The sequence below is a fragment of the Heloderma suspectum genome, chromosome 5 (genome assembly GCF_057233095.1).
Source record: "Heloderma suspectum isolate Gila_16-S chromosome 5, 16-S_ref, whole genome shotgun sequence".
NCBI classification, from domain to species: Eukaryota; Metazoa; Chordata; class Lepidosauria; order Squamata; family Helodermatidae; genus Heloderma; species Heloderma suspectum.
In genome coordinates, this window is record NC_139462.1 from 66,557,549 (window position 1) to 66,572,333 (window position 14,785).

The 14,785-nt window shown below is 39.8% G+C and overlaps 1 protein-coding gene across 5 annotated transcripts in view; it reads left to right on the forward strand.

Annotated features, from left to right (window-relative positions):
* Positions 1-14,785, forward strand: part of TRIM2 (tripartite motif containing 2) — a 126,002-nt gene that overhangs the window by 60,654 nt on the left and 50,563 nt on the right. For 4 of the 5 annotated variants that reach the window (XM_084856292.1, XM_084856291.1, XM_084856290.1 and 1 more), the window contains 2 exons: positions 8,140-8,280; positions 9,618-13,959. In XM_084856292.1, coding sequence (XP_084712418.1) covers positions 8,140-8,280; positions 9,618-9,770 — 294 coding nt within the window. In that variant the 3' untranslated portion in view covers positions 9,771-13,959. Of the gene's footprint in view, positions 1-8,139; positions 8,281-9,617; positions 13,960-14,785 lie in introns of those variants that run through there. The other variant, XM_084856295.1, reaches the window with a different exon arrangement.

Below are 14,785 nucleotides of genomic sequence, written 5' to 3' on the forward strand. Positions count from 1 at the left end.
GTAACGCTCAAGAACAGACAGGCCAGATTAGTAAATAAAGTAGCAGTTACAGGAACTCTGGGGGAAAGTGACCATGTTGTACTTCAGTTCTTAGTTCTAAGGGAAGCAAAAGCCGCGTGTAGTCAAACGCATACCCTGGATTTTAGGAAAGCTGATTTTAATAAACTCAGAACAATGATCAGTAAGGTCCCATAGCAAGCGACTCTAACGAGAAAAGGAGTCCAAGATGGGTGGGAGCTTTTAAAAAAGGAAATTCTCAAGGCACAATTACAAACAATTCCAACAAGAAGAAAAGGTGGAAGACAACAGAAGAAGCCAATGTGGCTTCACAAAAAGCTTAGGGATGACCTGAAAACAAAAAAGGACACATATAGGAAGTGGAAAGAAGGCCAAGTAACAAAGGAAGAATACAGGCAGGTAGCACAGAATTGCAGGGATGGCGTCAGGAAGGCTAAAGCTGAGAATGAGCTGAGGTTAGTGAGGGATGCTAAAAACAACAAAAAGCCTTTCTTCAGCTATGTGCATAGTAAAAGGCAGAGGAAAGAAATGGTTGTTCAGCTATTAAATAAGGACGGCAAAGCGATAACAGATGACAAAGAAAAGGTAGAGGTGCTCAATTCCTACTTTGGCTCAGTCTTCTCACAAAAGAGGGTCTATGACCCCCCTGGCAAAGGCGAAGTACAGGCTGAAGGGGCAGGATTGCAGCTTGAGATCGACAGGCATAAGGTCAAGGAACACCTAATTAGTTTGAATGAGTTCAGATCTGCAGGGCCAGATGAACTGCATTGTAGAGTAATTAAGGAACTGGCAGAAGAACTCTCAGAACCGCTGTCTATTCTCTTTGAGAAATCATGGAGGACGGGTGAAGTGCCAGATGATTGGAGGAGGGCTAATGTTGTCCCTATCTTCAAAAAGGGTAAAAAAGAGGAACCTGAGAACAACTACAGACCAGTCAGTCTGACATCAATCCCTGGGAAAATTCTGGAGCAGATGATAAAGCAATCCATCTGCAAGCACCTTGAAAACAATGCAGTGATTATTCAAAGCCAACATGGATTTGTCAAGAACAAGTCCTGCCAGACGAATCTGATCTCATTTTTTGATCAAGTAACCTCCCTTGTGGACCGTGGGAATGCTGTAGACATAATATACCTCGACTTCAGCAAAGCTTTTAACAGAGTGCCCCATGATGTCCTGATGAGCAAACTAGCTCAAAGTGGGCTAGATGAAACAACGATCCGGTGGATCCACAGTTGGCTACAGAATCGGATTCAAAGAGTGCCTATTAATGGGGAGAGGTAACGAGTGGGATACCGCAGGGCTCAGTCCTGGCCCAGTGCTCTTCAACATTTTTATTAATGACTTGGAGGAGGAGATGCAGGGAATGCTGATCCAATTTGCAGATGACACAAAATTGGGCGGGATAGCTAATACTTTGGAAGACAGAAACAAAATTCAAAGTGATCTTGATAGACTGGAGCGCTGGGCAGAAAACAACAGAATGACATTTAATAGGGATAAATGCCAAGTTCTGCACCTAGAAAAAAGAAACCAAATGCACATTTACAAGATGGGGGATACCTGGCTCAACAACACTACAAGTGAGAAGGATCTTGGAATTGTTGTCAATCACAAGCTGAATATGAGCCAACAATGTGATGTGGCTGCAAAAAAGGCAAATGCTATTTGGGGCTGCATTAATAGATGCATGGCTTCCAAATCCCAGGAAGTACTAGTTCCCCTCTACTCGGCACTGGTTAGGCCTCACCTCGAGTACTGTGTCCAGTTCTGGGCACCACACTTGAAGAAGGATGCAGACAAACTGGGGAGGGTTCAGAGGAGGGCAACAAAGATGATCAGGGGACTGGAAACAAAGCCCTATGAAGAGAGACTGGAAGAACTGGGCCTTGAGAAGAGAAGACTGAGGGGAGATATGATAGCGCTCTTCAAGTACTTGAAAGGTTGTCACAGAGAGGAAGGTCAGGATCTCTTCTCAATCATCCCATAGTGCAGGACTGGTGAAAATGGCATAGTTGAAAAGAAGAATACAATAGGTGGGTTCGAATTAAATTTCGAACCCACTGGGACATGTATCAACAATCATGGAGATGTCTGACAAGTAGTTTCTGGTGAAAATTAATAACTTGTGTTTATTTCAAAACACTGTTTATCTTTAATGAAATATTTTGTTTAACTTTGAACTATTTATACTGGGTTGTTTTCCAAGACTTAAAGAAAAGAGTGTGTTTAAAATGTAGTAGAGGCATCATTTAGAGGTTTTAACCAAGTTTTTATTCTTAAAATGTTTCTTATGATTGTCAGCTGCCTTGAGATCCATTTTCTTGGTACAAATCCAGTAAGTAAATAAATCATTCAGTGTCCAAGAACCAATATTGAGGTGAATTTGTTGGTTTTTTCCAGTCTGTATACTTGCATCAAAATAAACACTCATGCCACGTTTCATAAGCATCTGGTATGAAGTGGCACCTATATTAGCAAATCAAATGTTGCTAATCCATTGCACAAATTTTACAATTAAGCCAAGTCTGTGGCTTAACAGGAATGGAGGACATGTAGCCCTGCACATGTTGTTGGACTGCAACAATATGTGGAGCCCTAGCCAACATAGCCAATGGTGAGAGATGATGGGAGTTGTAGTCCAACAACATCTGGAGGGCCACAGCTTCCCCATCCCTGTTATAGAGTAAGGGTCAAACTACAGGTACATTAAAGAAATACTGTGCAGCTCTACTTCTTCCTTTTATCCAGAAATATACACAGGGGAGTCATTCTAGATCAGAACTGCAGTGCATGGAGATGAGAGGATTAATCCTTTCATCCCCAACTACAGCCCGCCTCCCTCTGAAAATCACTCTCTCTGTGGCAGTTAACAATAGTTTAAAGACCTTCTGTTGGTTCCAACGGGACTTTTTTTATTATTGTTAACTGCTAAGCAGGGGTGGAATTTTTAGGGGATCGTGGCTGGAGAGATTGGGGGCCCTGTGCGTTTGAGAAAAAGATGGAATCAGAGATGCATACTATGCATTTAATGTAATGTGTAGTTTGATCCTATGTTTCCAGTTAGCCCCACTTGCAGTAAATGACAATATAGCAGGGCCTATGTTCTTCCCTATGCCAAGCTACTTTAAAAATTCCCCTCAGAACATGAAAGAGGCTTCCTTACCACATGGCCCTGACTACGTTCACAAACATGGAAACCTAAAATATTGGTAGCCTGGTCAGCAGAAGGAACAGAATGACCATGCATACTGTGCTAGTATGTGTGTGGTACAAAGAAAAATACTAGCTTATTTGGTGGACCTGTATAAGACTAAGGGTGCATCCTGCAGAGCTACTTGAAGCAACCTCTACAGTGGCTGCTTATTGCACTAGATGACTAGTGCGACACATTACAGAAGCCATGTGGAGGCCTTTTCATGTGGCTTCCATGTAATGCAAGTAAAGTTAAGAGCAGCAGGGAAAGGCTGTGTCATACGGGAAAGCAAAATGTGGCATGGTCCATTTTAGGGCCTCCATGTCCCTTTTACCTGACATACAAGTGAATAATATAACTCTTACTTAGAGCTAAATGGCCAGTTTCTAATTGAGACCATTTTTCATAGGCTTCTGGAATTAGGCAGGAAATAACTGTTCATGTGGTTTGGATTACAATGAAGAAAGCAAAAGCACAGGAGAGTCCATAAAGTGGATTGTTGGCATAGTTTAGCAGTGGGGGGGGGGTACTCTTTTGATAAATCTACACCCTTAGAAAGAAGCAATGCAGGATTTCCTAATAATGACAGAGATTGTTAGGTCTATGGCCAGACTCAAACAAACAAGAAAATAAAGAAGTTAGAATTCTGATTGAAAATTGAGAAGAATTTATTACTGGCTTACTAATAAAATTGAAGGATATCTGAATTAAGTTCCTGGCTCCAAGTGTGCAGCCCAGCACATCATTTTCAGAGCAGACTCAACTGTGGCCTGGATACTGTCTCTCCTTCCTTGCTTCCCCAGTAGTGCTGGGATGGAAGTGGGGAACTTTTTATCCTTTCTCTGTAGTTGTCATGTTTTGTGATTATGGTGTAAATTCTCCTGTAGGCTAGCAGGGTTTTTTTTGTAATTTTTAGCTCCAGGGAACTTTTCCTGTCTTGATTTGTAGTACAAATAAAATGGCCTTAACCTTGAAATAAATCTGAAAACAACATCATCACATTTCATTTACATAGGACAGCCTGTGTATATATATTTACTGAAGAGCCAGTGTGGTGTAATGGTTAGTGTTCGACTAGGACCTGTGAGACCTGGGTTCAAACTCCCACTCGACCATGAAGTTCACTGGGTGACTTTGAGCCAATCATTGACTCTCAGCCTAACCTACATACATCACAGGGTTGTTGTGAGGATAAAATGGAAAGGAAGGTGATCATGTATGCCGCCTTGGGTTCCTTGGATGAAAGGCGGGATATCAGTGTAAGACAAGTCCCAGCTGTGAGCTTTCTTTGTACCAGCCTCATGATATTATTTACTTTATGTATACGTGTGTGCAGTTTGTTTTTATTCTTTTGTAAACTGCTTTGCAATTTCTTTCAAATGAGAAGCAGTATATAAATATTGCTAATAAATAAATAAAATAGAAAATGTAGGGCCATTGAAGCATGCAAAAAAGTGTAATTTTTAAATTATAATTTGAATGATAAACATGAATTGTATTCTAAACTTGTCATGAAGCCAACCTTGTGTGTGTGTGTGTGTGTGTGTGTGCGCGCGCGCACGCTTTAAAAACTCAAAATAATTTAAGTTTAAATTTCTTAAGGACAAATCCCCTCCGCCACCGCCGCTTTCTTACTCATGGGAGAGCTGCTGACAGCAGTGAGGAGGGGAGTCGGTCAGGAAATTCCTATGTGGGTGGGATGACGTACCAGGAAACTGGATTGGGGCTTCTAATGTATTTACATTTCTATTGTAGTTAAAAATAAATAATGCCAATTCATTATATTTTATTATACAATATGCAGAGGGGGGAGAAATCTTCTTCCAATTTATCCTCAGAATAAATTCCCATACAAGAATAAATCTGAATGAATTACGAGGGAGGGAAACATTACAAGGTATATATGATATTTATTAACGTAAACCTTTTAAGAAGAATGTAGAGAAAGATAGTATTTCACATTGGGATACATTAAATTCTTTTTATATTAATCATTAAAAGGTTTCCGCTTTCTTTAAAGGTATCCCATCTCCATGGGGGCCCTGATTTTTAGGAGTGGACATAATAGAAATTTTATTATTTTCAATTTATTTAAAAGCGTATATTCCATACTTGCCTTATAAAATTCTTGAGGCAGCTTACAGCAATAAAAATCACATATAAAAGCAGTCAAGAACTAGCATATCCAAAACCTAATAAAACAGATGTGTAGTTCAATCTTATACACATCTATTAAGAAGTAATCACTATTGAGATTGATGGTACTTAATCCAGGTAGGGGTACCTAGGATTAAAGCCTTTACCAGAAGCAATAGAAATGAAACCTAATATAGATAGGAAAACCTGTATCTTTTTTCCCAGCAGAGGGAAAAGCAGCTTGGGGAAAAACAAAATGGCTCAAGGGGAAAAGGCTAAGAAGCCCAGCTTCACCCATGCCAGTCTTCCTTGTCAAATTGCAGCTTCAATGGCAGCATTCTGTTGATAATTGCTTTTTCTTTAAGTCACTAAAAAGAACCACAGAAGTACCAATAATTTAGTTCCACCGTTATGATAGCTTGTCATTACAGAAAAACAAAAAATGTTTTTTTTGTTTTGTTTTTTGTTTTGGTGAGACTAACTTCCAGGTTAAGTTTATATTCTACTAGACTTTACTCCCCTTCATGGATCACTGCCTTGTTGTGGCGAAGGGGCTTGCGTAACTCAGTGAAGCCATAAGCTATGCCGTGCAGGGCCACCCAAGACGGACAGGTCATGGCAGAGAGTTCTGACAAAATGTGGTCCACTGGAGAAGGAAATGGCAACCCACTCCAGGATTCTTGCCAAGAAAACCCCATGGAACGTATCAAAAGGCTAAAAGATATGACGCCGGAAGGTGAGCCCCTCAGGTCGGAAGGTGTCCAATATACTACTGGGGAAGAGCAGAGGGAATTTCCAAGTAGCACCAGAAAGAGTGAAGCGGCTGGGCCAAAGCCGAAAGGACACTCAGCTGTGGATGTGTCTGGTGGTGAAAAGAAAATCCGATGCTGTAAAGAATAATATTGTTTAGGAACCTGGAATGTCAGATCAATGAATCAAGGTAAGCTGGAGGTGGTCAAACATGAGATGGCAAGATTGAACATCGACATCTTGGGAATCAGTGAACTAAAATGGACAGGCATGGGCGAATTTAATTCAGGTGACCATCATATCTACTATTGTGGGCAAGAATCCCTTAGAAGAAATGGAGTAGCACTCATAGTCAACAAAAGGGTGTGAAAACCAGTACTGGGGTACAATCTTAAAAATGATAGAATGATCTCAGTACGAATCCAAGGCAAACCATTCAAGATCACAGTAATTCAAGTCTATGCCCCAACCACTGAAGCCGAAGAAGCTGAGGTTGATCAGGCTGCATATTGTCACCCTGCTTATTTAACTTATATGCAGAGTACATCATGAGAAACGCCGGGTTGGATGAATCGCAGGTCGGAATTAAGATTGCCGGGAGAATTATCAACAACCTCAGATATGCAGACGATACCACCCTAATGGCAGAAAGCGAAGAGGATCTAAAGAGCCTCTTGTTGAGGGTGAAAGAGGAGAGTGCAAAAGCTGGTTTGAAACTCAACATTAAAAAAACGAAGATCATGGCATCTGGCCCCATCACTTCCTGGCATATAGAAGGGGAAGAAATGGAAGCAGTGACAGATTTTACTTTCTTGGGCTCCAAGATCACCGCAGACGGTGACTGTAGCCATGAAATTAAAAGACGCTTGCTCCTTGGGAGGAAAGCTATGGCAAACCTAGACAGCATAGTAAGAAGCTGAGACATCACCTTGCCGACAAAGGTCCATCTAATCAAAGCTATGGTTTTCCCAGTAGTAATGTATGGCTGTGAGAGCTGGACTTTAAGGAAGGCTGAGCGCCGAAGAATTGATGCTTTCGAACTGTGGTGCTGGAGAAGACTCTTACGAGTCCCCTGGACTGCAAGGAGGTCAAATCAGTCCATCCTAAAGGAAGTCAACCCTGAGTGCTCATTGGAAGGACAGATACTGAAGCTGAAGCTCAAATATTTTGGCCACCTAATGCGAAGAGAAAACTCTCTGGAAAAGACCCTGATGCTGGGAAAGACTGAAGGCAAAAGGAGAAGGGGACGAGAGAGGATGAGATGGCTAGATAGCATCACCGATGCAATGAATATGAACTTGAGCACGCTCCGGGAGAGAGCGCAGGACAGGAAGGCCTGGCGTGCTATGGTCCATGGGGTCACGAAGAGTCGGACACGACTGAACGACTGAACAACAACAAAAGACTTTACTAGTCTACTGAGGAATCCCTGGTTGTGGCAGAGGTTTCTGGAAAGCTTTTCTAGGGTGCGCAGTCCATTTATGCAGGGTGCTGGCCAGACCTGTGGGGGCTCACTATTTTTCTGCATGAACTGAGAGTACACTCAACCCCTTCTGCAGCTGTTCAGTGCAGATAATTAGTGGTGGCGATTTTCAGGGAAAATTTGTCCACCATCACTGATCCTCTCATTGTAAAATCCATGATAAGCTTCTGAGGAATCCCAGGGGGTCTCCAGAGCATAATTTGGAAAACACTACTATAAGTACGCAAGGGTTTCAATCCATCAAAGTAGACCTCTTTACTGACAACTATAAAAGGAAATAGATCTAAAGTCTCATAGTTAGCACTCCCGCTGTGGTAGCAGCTGTGGAGCACGGCCATAATATTTTAGGATTCCTTTTAAAATATTTTTTGCTGGTTCATCCTTGTGCAATTTGCCTCCGCAGACAGTATTGTTGGGAGGGCCTCACCTTAACTTGCCTCAGAAAATAGTAATAATGGTGATGATGATTTCCTCGTGTTTTTGGCTCTTAAATTTCATTACCAAGTACTGTATAATGTAATATGTAACTTGATTTTTTTATTATTTTTTCATACAGGTGTTTAACCAGGAAGGTGAATTCATGTTGAAGTTTGGATCAAATGGAGAAGGAAATGGGCAGTTCAATGCTCCAACAGGAGTAGCTGTAGATTCTAATGGGAACATCATTGTAGCAGATTGGGGAAACAGTCGAATACAGGTAGAAGAAGTTTATTTTTCAAGTCAAAAGGCTTAGTTTGATGTGTATTGTTTGGATAGGGATCCCCCCCCCCATCTGCCCCCAGATACCTTCAGGGCTTAAGACTCAGTTTCCTAATTCTATCTCCAAATGACTTCTAGCACAATCATATCCATGCATACACAGAAGTAACTCCCATTGATTTCAGTGGGGCTTATTCCCAGGTAAGGTTTGCAGTTTAATGTGCTCTGGAGAGAACAGAGGCATGAATAATAGAATCACTGTCCAGGAAGTCTTCTAAAACTTTTAAGAAGAGCCAAGCAAACCAAGATCATTAACTGGTTAATTGAGCTGGGTTAATGACATAGCACAAAGTTTATCAAAGTACAGTGAGGAATAGATTTGTCCCTGCCATAAGAAAACAAGTCGAGCCTTGGTTTATAAGCCATTCAGTACACTGATGTCACCTTTGTTTTTTGTCGTTTTGAGTCATCGGTACATTGACTTTCAACTCAGTAGGCCCAAGACAATTTACAACAAAGGATAACGTAATCACAATAAAATCCTAAAACAGGTTTATAATCAATACAAATGAAAATGGCAATAAAGCAGTAGAACACTTATTCACCAAAATAATTCCAAAAAATGGGGCCACTACTGAAAAGGCCCTGTCCCTGGTGCCCATCAGTCTGATGGATCTTAACAGTGTGGCTGCTCTTAAGTCCTTAGCAGGTTTGTATGGCTGCAGGCCTGATCCCAAACTGTTTGGAGCTTTCAAGTCAATACTAGTACTTTAAACTGAGCCTGGAAATGAATCGGCAGCCAGTGCAACTAGTACAGTATCAGTGCTCTGAATGCCGGGCCTCCACAAGCATCCTAGGGGCTGAATTCTTTACCAGATGAAGATTCCGACCTGTCTTTAAAAGCAGTCTCATATATAGTACATTATATTAGTATATTCTGGTTGCAGCTGAGGCAAGGGTCACTTTCTCTAGAAAGGGTTGCAGCTGGTGATCCAGCCTAGACTGGTAAAAGTCACTCTTGGGCCTTGGCCAATGATGCCCCTTGTAAAATGTGTACAAAGGACAGTTTCAGTTTCCACTTGCTAATTATTTGCCCAGGCAAACTACAGAATTAATGTGGAGACTCCGTATTTAACCATGCAATATATGAAATGTCTCTGATCCTTTTACATTCTCTGGGCAATGGGCAAGAACCCGTGCAGACTTGTCAATTTACACACATTTTCTATACCTCATGTGCACAGTTACCACTGTTTGTGCACATTAGCTATGATGTGTACACTTTATGGTGTGATTTCTTTGTCTGATGCATGTTCTCATTACATCTTTTCACAGGTTTTTGATGGAAGTGGATCCTTTTTATCGTATATAAATACATCCGCTGATCCGCTTTATGGTCCTCAAGGTTTGGCCCTTACTTCAGATGGTCATGTTGTAGTTGCAGACTCTGGCAATCACTGCTTCAAAGTCTATCGATACTTACAGTAACCACTGGAGCTGGATCATGCTCAAGAAGTTACTAGCCTCTGAGGGCAAATGTAGCTCTTTTTGTGTAGGATGTCTACTCTTAAATATTTCGATTTTAACACTGAAGGAGTCTCCAGTTTTTTGTTTTATTTCCAAAACCTACCTTGTTTACATAGGACTTGCATCTCATATGTTCCGCACTGAAGGATTAATAAATAAGACCCTCTTCTCCCCCCTGCCCGCCACTCCGAATTCACAAAGACAGTGGAATACTAGAAATGTGAACTGTGGCTTGTAGATCAGGCACTTATATAACTGACTGACTAATTTTTGTGAAGGAGGGGAAGAATTTAAAAAGCTACATTATTTAAAGGGGTTTATTCAACATGTGAATGGGAGCGCTTGTTTAAAGCTTCCAAATTTGGAAGTTGTTAATGTTAAGCATTATTTAATCCAGCAGGAAGTCTGGGAATCTTCTAGATCACATTGTTATAGTAGGTATTACACTTGTAACATTCTTCAGTCTTAGTAACTGTAATAAGTAGTTTCTTTTAGTAATAAAGAGATATGGTTAACCCTTCCTGTACTAGCTATCAGACCTAACACATCTTACTTTTTGGCACTACAAGAATCAATGCAAAACTTCCTGTCCTATGTGGGATTGATGTACATACATGTTTATCAGCTTTCCTACTGCTCAGTATGTTGTAAGAATTTTCCAGGGACCTGAAATTTCTAAAGCTCTGGAAATTTACTCTTATAGGGATAGGTTACTGCTGACACTTTGTAGAATCAAGTTCCTTTTAACATTGGACTAATTCATTAGCAAATTAGGTTACATGTCAGCTTAGCTAACTTCACAGATTCATCCGGGTACTTGCTATGGTTATGAAAATGATCTATTCTGTTCAGTTACTCATTTTCACACAGCGTAACAAGCCACGCATGCATCCCATCAGAGGACCTATCTTATACAACCAAAGGAAGTTTGGTAGTTGACAGTATTTTAGGATGAAAACAAAGAGTTACCAAAGCAGGCTTTGTTTTTAATTCCAAAAAGATCGAACATAAAACAAATAAATTGGGGGGAAACTACTGAAGGTCTGTATGAGTGTAAGACGCCTAAAGAGGGATTTCAAGTACAGTTTATGATTTTCTTCATCATATGTGTGTATGTAGTCTGAGAACAAAGAATGAGGAACATAAATATAGGTTATTTGATCAAACAAAAATACTTATAACCTGTGTGAGAGAATATTCCAAAAGGGTCTCTCCTCTCCCATCCCCAACTTCCCATGTACAAGTATGGTAACCTAAAATTATCAGATTCTCACGACTACTCACAACATGTTTTGTTTCTATTCATTTCCAACAACATTAAGGAGCGTACGTTTGGAATACCTTCTATATCAAGTGAGGAGAAAAACAAAATTGATAGCAAGAGAAAGTGAGGTCATGCACTGCCTCCAGCCTTATTATGTAAAAAGACACGGTGGTCAGTGTGGCTCCAGTATCTGAAATAATCTTATATTTGTTCTTGTTCAGTCAGGCTGGCAACATAATATCTGCCAGCCTGAACATCTGGAGTGGGTAGAGCAATATCTTGCTTAAAACATTTATATAACGAGTCCAGTGAGAAGTCTTGCAAAATGAACAAGCCAGCCCACAGTACAGTACCTAGAAAATAAGTTAAAGCATTGATTAGCAATGTTTGAAGGCTTTAATTCCTTCTCTGTAAGAATAACAGAATAATTTCACATACTATTTTTTTAAAATCCTCTTAAAATGAGTATCACCAGGAATCTAATTTTATGGTTCCTGGATAAACAAAGAAGTGTCTGGAAAGGCAATAGATAACTGTTGTCTTGGACACTGAACCATCTTGAATGCTATTTAAATTCTGTGGGGAAAGGGATATCCTGTTTATGATTTTATGTGTATTTATTAACCATGTAAACAAACAAACAAAAACTTTAAGCTGTCTCATCATTGTTGTTGAGCTTCTAATATAAAGGAACTCACAAACTCTTAAGTATGTTATTGCTATAGACTTGATTCAAGGCACATTGTCAAACCAATCTGGCTTAAAAGTTTTAGATGCTTATGCTTTTATACAGATGTTCTTGTGACAAAACGAAATCTTCACTTGAATTTTTTAAAAGGGTACTGAACCAAATCCTTCAATGGTCTAAATAGGTATAAGGAGTACTGCCCACTAGGTCTTCTCTTGCTTCTAGTGAAGACCTGCGGTCTTTTGTACTCCTGCTTATTTTAATGGAACTTGTGTAGGAACAGGTCCCAGTGAATCGTGTAAGGGAAGCATCAGAACCTACACTTTTAAACTGACACATGGAGACCATGTCATGCATGCAGACATGTCCATGCATTCCTTAAAACGCTTTCCTAAAATAATAACTTCTTAATTCTAGTAAATAATATCTTAGTAATGCTGTATATACTACCTTGCCTCAAATTTGAATTATTGCTTCTTTCCTTTCCAACAAAACTAACACATGTTAAGGGTTATGTGGCCTTCCCCTCAATCCCCTTTTAGATCCTTGTTCTTCCTTGATAAATTGTTAAGACTCTGTAAAATCTGTTAGTGGTGCACACCATTATAAACTGGTGCTAGTTTGGAACCGTGTTATATTGCGGATCCTTGCCACTTGCAGTTGAAAGCTCAGCATCAGTCAAATGGGCACAGGGCAAAAATAGCTTGCTGTAGCAGTGAGCATTTGAAAATTAGCTAGTAATAATCAGAATGTTTCTTGCTCACCAGTTTTCAAACGATCACTGCTAAAGCAAACAATTTCTGCCCTGTACCGTTAACTGATCAAAGATTTCCCAAAACAACCACCACTGCAGAAGTGTAACATTTTTTAAAATGTAACATTTCTAAAAGATCATTTTTTGTTCCAGATGAGTCAGAATTCTGGTGTTTGCTTTGCTGAATAAATATCTACAGATGGTACATGCAAGTCAGGCTCAATCCTGCTACTCTGCCAAATCCACAGTTACAACCTAGGGCACATCTTCATTGCTGTAAACTGGATTAACCGTCACAAGTTGCCCTAAGGATTCTTGGTAAATTCTAGTTTAGGTTTGCACTATAGACATCCCTGTCAGGTGGTGCTCAAAGGTGCAGTAATGAGTGGTAAAACATCATGAGCAGTGCAAGTGCACATATTTATTCAAAGCAAACAGTGGCTGGAAATCTAAAAACACTGTCAATCCATTTTTGGATAAACTCACAAACTGTATATTGAAGGGTTTTTTTAACTGTAAAAAAGTAAATTGCTAGTGAAGTTTTTACACTGATTTAAACTTTCGGCAACGTAACAAGAAGATATTGTCTACTGTTGTTGACCTTCGTAAACATTACAAGGCTTTCAACTTTACAGCTAATTTTTTCTTTGATAATTAAGGATCTAGTGTTGCCATAATGAAAATAAGTGCCCATTAAGTTATGCTTGTTGTGTGAGGAAATGGTGGTGGTTGTTTTTTATGGATGACAGCAAGGAACAAAGTGATAATGTCCACTGAAAATGCTGTTAAAGATAAACTGTGATTAATGGCTTAAAAGGTTTGTGTTTTGGAGAATGTATGGAAGAAGTTTGTACTGTAGTTTAGGATGATTCCAAAGTGGTGGTAGCTTCTGATGAATGTACAATACTTAAATGGATGTTTGTGAGCAACACAGCCTTAACCCTGATGCTTTGCTTTTTTTGCTTTATGACATGGGAATGTTCCATAATGTGCATCGTGTATTGTAATATCCCTGCGCTGTAATTGTTTCATATGTTGTATTCTTCCAGTCCTTGGAGTGAATGATTTTTTTTGTTTTGTACATTCCAGCTTTATAAGCCAGTTTCATAAGTTTTGCGTAAAGAATGCTATAAAGTCTTGCACTTTCTGAAAATGATGCTGAAGGATCTTAGTCTTTTTCTTGCCCACCACAGTCATGCACCCTCTCCTGTTTAGAAGAAATATAAACTTGTCTAGTTAAGGCTGAGGATGAAAGCTGTTCATTGAAGACCGTTTGTGTGTAGGTTTAGCTTCATGTGTGCCATGGTATTTTTTATGCTTTATCCTACAAAGAAAGCTTAAAAAAAACCTTACCTTGTGTTGGAACAATAGGAAAATCCAGAGTCAAATGTGTATCCTTTATCATGCACACCTCCCCACCCCCAAATAAAAATAAATGAATAAAGGTTGTTTCCTCTTATTTTTCAGAACTGAAAATGTTTAGTTTGTTACACAGTCCTAATAAATGTACCTTTGTTGCTCAGCTGTCTTGTTGAAAGGAAAACTGTTAGGAAGGATATATGCAGAGCATGGTCATGAATCCGTAACATGTATACAAAGAAGGTAAAGGTTTTTTTGCTGAAAATGGTAATCTTTCTGAGCTTTCATTGGGAAGTAGAGGGGAAAGTGTATTATTCATCTTCGCCAATAACTGTGTGAGGACGGTTTGCTCAATCTCCATCATACACACATCTGATTAGTCTGCTACTAGTATACCAACTGGAGGTTTGTAGATGTCGGCTTTAAAGTAAGTAGTGAACAGTGCAATATGCTCCCCCGATCCCCAAGTGGTGAGACTTCTGGGATCCAGTTCCCTTTATAAGGAAGTGAGTAAGCAGTGGAGACAGATAATTTATTTATAAATATACTACTACTAATCCTAAATCAAATTTGTCCCCAAAGCTACAATTAATTAATTAATTAATTAAATTTATTAATCGCCCATCTGGCTGGTCACCCAGCCACTCTGGCCGATGATGTATACATACAATTGTATACATACAATTGTATGTTTTAGCCAACTCTAGCTAAACTCTCAGCTCTGTGTCAACTTTCACATGCAATTGCTCCCCCCCCCCACAAGGACATACTATATACAGAAATATGGTTTAGCATGTGAATATTTGCAAGATCATGGCTCAGATACACAGACGATACCACCCTAATGGCAGAAAGCGAAGAGGATCTAAAGAGCCTCTTGTTGAGGGTGAAAGAGGAGAGTGGAAAAGCTG